General features: G+C 44.1%; 1 protein-coding gene across 1 annotated transcript; it reads right to left on the bottom strand.

The window, feature by feature from the left end:
• Nucleotides 1–385: 385 nt before the first annotated feature.
• On the bottom strand, nucleotides 386–4993 carry TIMM21 (translocase of inner mitochondrial membrane 21). Its single transcript, XM_042839145.1, has 6 exons — nucleotides 4732–4993; nucleotides 3714–3776; nucleotides 3518–3615; nucleotides 2216–2289; nucleotides 951–1056; nucleotides 386–853 (listed from the first exon to the last, which is right to left on the bottom strand). The coding sequence occupies exons 1-6, from the start codon at nucleotides 4991–4993 to the stop codon at nucleotides 761–763; spliced, it is 696 nt and encodes a 231-aa protein (XP_042695079.1). The 3' UTR covers nucleotides 386–760.
• Between the last annotated feature and the right edge of the window lie 2388 nt (nucleotides 4994–7381).

Raw genomic sequence — 7381 nt, 5'->3', positions numbered from 1 at the left:
AATGAAGAAACACAAGTGATAAATTTAGTCATGATCTGTGTTCTTGATTTGGGATAAAACTACATGGATCAAATTCCTGGAAGATGTAGATTAGTGATGTTAATGGAAAAACTGTTGGCAGTGCTGATCAGCTACATCACTGTCATTATTACATAGTGAAACAGAGTGGTAGACCTTGATAGGAGCAGATAGTACAGATGCTGTTTATTTAGAAGATACCAACTCTGAAGTCTTTGTTCAGTCATTTGCCATGGATGTAGGTCTCCACAATTCATATTATTAGATGCATTTGAGCTAGATCTCATTTGAATCACTAACACGCATTCTTATTTTAACTAGTTACCTATAAAGGTATCTAGAATGAAAACAGTGAGTTTCTCTACACTTAAAATATAACTTTCTTTATTGTAGAGCTAGTAGAAAATCCAAGCAAAGGAAGATAAAATCCCCACCTAGCCCTCAGTTATTGGGTGTAGAAACTGTCCAGCATTAAACAGTTTATTGAGAGGCATTTTCCTATGTCATAAGTATTTCGCTAAGAAATGGCTGCACTGTTTTTCATTGGTTTATCCTCAAATGCTGGGTCTGTTACGAACTTTAATGGAGGCCCTGAGAGGTTACTTCCTGTTACAAAACCCCAAGCTGCATAGATAGAAAGCCCCAAAGGTATAATCGAGAACACTAAACAATTCATGTGTAGACTGGCTACACCAGTATCATTAAATACTTCATAAGATGAGGCAGCAACTTTGATCGTTGGCTATCTGTTGTCTTCTATGACAATGGTTCTTCTAGGATAGGAATCAACATCCACAAATATGTAACGGACATCAAATCTTCCTCTCTCGGGATTCTGTAATGAGGAAAAAATTTCAAGCAGTTTTTTTTTTCTCTTCGATAGTTTAAATCTAAGATTAGCCTTGTCAGCTATATCAAGCAATTGTGCATACCTCTTTGACTTCTACATGGACTGTTCCCTGCTTTCCTGGTTCAGAGCCCTCAATATAGAACTTCAAGCGCATATGTTTCAGTCCATCCTTCACGTATTCAATGTGACTAAAAATAGCAAAACAAATTAAAAAAAGCACAACCCAGCCAGCAAGGATAGGTATTCAAACTTGAAATTTCATCTTCCTATTTAGAGGAGCTGCTTCATTACTTTGTGAGGAAGTGCATTCTAATACAGCCCTTATGCCATCATGGGTTCTTTCTTGACTTGTCTTCCCAAGCTTTACTGTGGGCAATAAAGTGTAGTGGAAAGTCAGAAGAGAAAACTACTTAGCAGTTGATGGTTAACAGATGAAGTTCTTAAATGTTTTCACTGTAGTGCTCCCCTCAAAATTTGACAGCAATAAAACAGCTGAAGATTCTTGAATTTCTTTGGATTTGTTCTAAAGAACCCTCTGATTCAGAATCTGACATTTAGGAAATACTCAGATCACCAAGACTATCAGGGTTGGGGTGTATTTTTTTTGCTTTTTTTTTTTTTTTTTTAGGCACTTTCAGTTTTCCAAGCACGTCATCAACGCCTTGTCAACTTCAGGTTTGTTTAAACCGCACCAAGATAGTTTCCTATGTGCTTCACATTTTTTGGCAAAAAAAAAAATGTTCTATATAAGTTGTTAAATACACAGCAAAGATCTGGACTCAAGTGTCAGAAAGTAATACAAATAGTGGTTGCTTAGTGTTGCATGTCAGTTCAGGACAATGGTTTCTACAGTGACTACAGCCTCTGCACAGCGAGATGCAGCCTAGCTTTAAACTGTATAAGTTAGATTCCTAAAAGTCTCTCCTGTGCACAAATGTTATCTCATAAGAAGGAAAGCTCCACTTTTTCAAAGAACAACTATTTGAGGACTTCAGCCTATGGACTTCAATCTCACCTCTGCTCCCCAGACACGTCTGTGCCTCTACACTGCACTCTTCAGTTCATCTTGTTTTTTTTTTTTTTTTTTTTTATAGGGAGCTGCTCCATGTTTACCACACTGACCACTGCTTATTCTGAGGAACAAGAATTGGTATTTCATATTCTACGTGCACTGTGTTTAGGGGTGTGTGCCACACAAGACATACAGCAAAAAAAAAAAAACCCAAAGTAAAAACAAGGAACATGTCACACAGTTCAGTAGCCTAGCTGTAGCTTTCTATGAAGTGATCCAGAATGTCTGTTGTGTGCAAAAGCTTTAATCTGTATGGAGCAAACACCAAATGGCACCTGACAAACTGTCGTCTTCCTCTTCGTGTTGCCTCTCCATAACCTTTAATGGGTTCACCAAAAACACCAATTACCTACAAGACAAAAGAGGTCTGTGTTGTCAGAAGCTATCACATTCAGATGGATACTCTAGCATCAGCTCACATCCCTTCTATGAACACATCTTCTCTCAACAAAATGCCCCTTGAGAGCCAGATGAATGCAAGGGTTTATAAAAGAAAACAGTGCAGTGTAAATTATTTCAATGATTTCTTTACAATTGCTTATAAAATGTCTACAATAAATCCTAGCAATACATCCCATTTGTATCATCTATTGACATTAAGACATTTCATTCTCTTTTTTACTGTGTATTTTATACTTTCCTGACATTTTGTGTGAAAAGGAGAAAAAAGCATGAAATATTTGCTCATGTCTCTTCCAAGAGAATATTTTACTGTTTTAATCTTAAATGCAAATGAGATCCCCTTCATCTGATTTAAAAACTACTACTGCTTAAGAAATGCAAGCCTTTTTTTTTTTTTTTTTCCAGATCTATAAACCCAGACCAAATTATTCTATCTTTAAATACAATGTTTATTAGAAAGGAAGGGCAGTTTTATAAGCACTGGAGAGAAATTTAATTCTGCAAACTTGTTCTACAGTGGTATTTTTATTTTTCCTAGTAACAGCTTGTCACTTCAACTTTAGGTTAATCCCAATAGCCTATGTGGCAACTTCTTTGAAAGCTATTCTGTCTTGAGGCATATTTTAGAATCTAGTTTTGGACTGTTCTATTTTTTTTTATATCTACATATCTTGTGTAATTGATGCCTATTCCCTTTCTCCTTTCCTCTTAACCACAGCAACTTTAGCACTGTTTCAAATGAAGAGTTTAAATTTGTGGTTACAAATGCAGTGCTTCATACAACAGAATCCTACTGAAGTGTCACAGTAGAATAATCATGTTGAGGGAAAAAGTCATCAATCCAAATCTATAAATTGTAAGTGGAACCAGGTGCCTCTCTGATCAGCAAATCTGTGAATACCCTCTGTAAGCACATGCTCTGATGTGGCAGACACTGCAATTGCATCTGTTGTTGTGCTGCTGTACACTCCCTTGACTTTTGGCAGGTTTAATTCATTCAGGCTCGGTGCTTGTGTTAACTTCAGTTAGTGCAGGTCTGCATTTAGAGCTGACCCAACTCTGGCAGATCTTGTTGGCATTTACTAAGCACCAAGGCAATGTTCCTGCAGGTTTGCTTGTAAGATTCCTGGTGCAAATTTGTGATTTGGAGAGAGGCAGTGAGTTCTAAAACCCACCTCAGGATGAGATCTGCATTTCTCTAAGGCATTTCCGTAGATCTTACTTGGACTGGAAGAAGAGAATAGCTCTTTAAAAATCACATAGAACAAACCACCTGTAACAGAATCAAATACAAATGGAGTAAGAACTAATCTAACTAGATGGAATTTATGAAAAGTATTTTCTGATAAGGAATAAAATTTTTAAAATAACCTGTAACACCAATTCCAACAAGCACCACAATCAAGTAGGTAAAGTCTCTTCCAGCTTCTTTCACTGAAACAGACACAAAACAACATGAGAGTCAGCAGGATGGAAAGTAGAAGTGTGAATACTTTTATTACATGAAGACCCTTCTGTTAGTCTACAGTTCAAACAACACATTGGTAGAAATAAACATTCCAACCATGGCTTCCATCATGCCTCAGTACTAAAAGGTTCTCCAGGGCATGTTTATATCTCTAGGTTCAACCTCTTTTTTTTCCTGAATAATAAAAAGGAGAGTATTAGACCAAAGTGTATATTTCAATTATTGAGATCATCACCTGCAACTTACGATGCAATTTGATCTAATGTACAAGAGTTAGTATATATTGAAGAAAAAAGTCACGAGATGTCAGTTCTTTAAAAACTGAGGAGACTGCTGATTCGACAAAGTGTGCCTTTTAGCAAAGTGCAAATTACCAAGGGAACATTAGAAAACATTTTTCTTGCAATGTTCCTATCGGTTGAGGATATTTTCTGCAATTATTTTTCTAATTTAAAATTTCAGAGGCTGCGTAGTAACAACTTCCTGTTGAAATGAATGCAAAGAAAATGACAGCCGCCTATAAAGACATAAAGGTCAGACAGAGCATGCTGCCAATTTACTGGAAGTCAACTTGGTTTAACAGGACCAAAATGGACTGCATGCGAGGGCTTTTCTGGTTAAGAAGGGATCTGAGAAGTTACTAAAGTGATCCCTTGCATAGCTGTGACATAAGCAGTAAAATCAGCCAGCTGTTTTGAAGAAGTCACAACATTCCTGTTCTGCTTGTGCAATGTGTACACTGAAAAGTATGGCAGTGTGAAAGAAAGACCTGCTGGTGTTTTTAAAGTTGCGGTTTAAACAGTTTCCAAAGTGTTGGGTGCATACTGGGGCTCTAAAACTTCAACCGCAGCAGGGATGTCCTCCGTGTCAGGATCTTTAAACACACTGGCGCGGCACTCCGCCAGCGATCACAGGCCTTACCTCGCTCAACAGTGGACAGAAGGGTTTCTTCTTTCTGATCTGTCCGCACCGACACGTGCTTGTCGTCCCCGCCGGGTTTCCCGGCTCTCAGCCCCCCCGCCCGCGTGCAGATGGCAGCTCCCGGACGGAGCCCAGCGGGGCTCACAGCCCGCTGCCCGCCGCGGGGCTGCGGCCGCCACCTGACGCATGACCCCGCCAGCAGCCACCGCCCCAGCGGGGCCCGCAGCCGCCCGCAGCCCCGCACCAGGGAGGCGGGGAACATGCTGAGCCGGGACGCTCCGCGGCTGTTGCCTCCGCACCCCTTCTCCTGGGGCTCTGCTCCCCGTCGGGACGTACACACAGAGGCGGGGGAGGGAAGCGCTCCCGCCTCTCAGGAGCTCCCACTGCCCTTCGTTCGCCACCAGCTGCACCCCGCCATCATTGTTGCGGAAATCTCTCGGAGTGTGAGTCTTCACGGCCCCTGGGAGCTGTAGTTCAACTAACCTCCCTCCTACGCACGCCACAGGAGACGGCTGCCGGGAAGGAACTACAGCGCCCGCCATGCTCAGCGCCCTGCCCGCCCCGGGGCGGAGCCCGCCGCCCCGCCGCCGTGGTCTGCAGCCGTTTGGCAGCGTGCTGCTTGTGTGTCCGGCCTCCTGCGCTCTCTCTTTTCCCTGTTAGTGCCCTCGAGACAGGGAGCAGAGAATCTTGCGTTTGTGGGAGCGATGTATTTGGTATTTCAGCCAGTAAACAGAGTCACAGAATGGTTTGGATCGGAAGGGCTTTCAAAGCCCACCCAAATCCACCCCGTGCCGTGGGCAGGGCTGCCCTCCACCAGCTCAGCTGCCCAGGACCCCATCCAACCTGGCCTTGAGCACCTCCAGGATGGGGCACCACAGCTTCCCTGGGCACCATTGCCAGCGCCTCACCACACTCTGAGTAGAGTTTCTTCCTAACATGTAAGTCTCTGCTCTCTTACTGTAAAGCGATTCCCCCTTATCCTGTTACTATTAACCCTCGTAAAAAGCCAGTACCCTTTCTGCCTTTAAGCTCCTCTCAAGTATTGGAAAGCCACAATGAGGTCTCCCCAGAGCCTTCTCTTCTCCAAGTTAAACAAGCCGAACTCCCTCAGCTTTTCTTCATAGGAGATGCTCCAGCACTCTGATTGCAGCCCTCCTCTGGACCTGCCCAAACAGCTCTGCACTCTTCCTGTGCTGGAAGCCCCAGGCCTGGACTCAGTACTCCAGATGGGGCCTCATGATGGCAGAACAGAGGGGGATGATTCCCTCCCTCTTCCTGCTGCCAACCCTCTTTTGATGCAGCCCAGGATACAGTTGGTGCTCCAGGCTGCAAGCGCACACTGCTGGCTTATGTCCAGCTTTCTGTCCACCAGGACCCCCAAGTCCCACTCCACAGGACTGCTCTTACTGAGCTCTTCTCTCCATCTGTACACATATCTGGGATCGCCAAATTCCAGAATATCTAGAAAAATCTCCGCTCCTGCTTCCTAGGGAATGTATTGTTGATATAGGGCATGAGAATAATTTCTGGTGCAAATAGAAGTTTGTCAAGCTGTTCTATAAGACTGAGTTGACATGGTGGAAAGAAGGGAAGCCATTCAGAGGGACCTCAACAGACTTGAAAGGTGAGTCTGGGTGAACCTAATGAGGTTAAAGACAGCAAAGGACAAGGTTTTGCACTTGGGCTGGAAGAATCCCAGACATTTACACAGACTGGAAGGAGCAGTGCTTGAGAGCAGCCCTGCAGAGAAGGACCTGGGGGTCCTGGTGGATGAAAAACTTAACATGAGCCAGCAGTGTGCCCTTGCAGCTCAGAAAGCAAATGGTGTCCTGGGCTCTGTCAGAAGAGGGGTGGCCAGCAGGGACAGGGAGGTGATTGTCCCCCTCTACTCTGCTCTTGTGAGGCCCCATGTGGAGTACTGTATCCAGGTCTGGAGCTCCCTGTACAAGAAAGATAGGGAGGTGTTGGAGAGGGTCCAGAGGAGGGCCACAAAGATGATCAGGGGACTAGAGCACCTCCCCTACCAAGACAGGCTGAGGGAGCTGGGCTTGTTCAGCCTGGAGAAAAGAAGGCTGCGGGGTGACCTCATTGCAGCCCTCCAGTACCTAAAGGGAGCCTACAAACTTGAGGGAATCTACTCTTTTAAAGGGTATTTAATAGCAGGACAAGGGAAAATGATTTTAAGTTGAGGGAGGGAAAATTTATGTTGGATGTCAGGGGGAAGTTCTTTACTGTGAGAGTGGTGAGGTGCTGGAACAGGCTGCTTGGAGAGGTTGTGGATGCCCTGTCCCTGGAGGTGTTCAAGACCAGGTTGGATGAGGCCCTGGGAAGCCTTGTCTACTATTAAATGGGGAGGTTGGTGGCCCTGCCTGTGGCAGGGGGGTTGAAGCTTGATGATCCTTGAGGTCCCTTCCAACTTGGGCCATTCTGTGACTGAGTTCAAATATTTGTTCCGTCTGGAGGAGAGGAGGCTCAGAGGAGACCTTATTGCTCTCTGAAACTACGGGAAAGGAGGCTGTAGTAAGGTGCAGGTTGGCCTTGCACATAACAGTGATAGGATAAGAGCAAATGGCTTCAAGTTGTGCCAGGGGATGTTCAGGTTAGATGTTAGGAAGAAATCCTTCTCATAAGGAGCAGTGCTGCAATGGCA

This window comes from Centrocercus urophasianus, unplaced genomic scaffold (genome assembly GCF_019232065.1).
Source record: "Centrocercus urophasianus isolate 14NV4802_14NV808 unplaced genomic scaffold, USGS_Curo_1.0 seq_11, whole genome shotgun sequence".
Taxonomy (NCBI): domain Eukaryota; kingdom Metazoa; phylum Chordata; class Aves; order Galliformes; family Phasianidae; genus Centrocercus; species Centrocercus urophasianus.
Note: the sequence above shows the minus strand (reverse complement) of the source record. Positions and strands in the feature narration are given on the sequence as shown.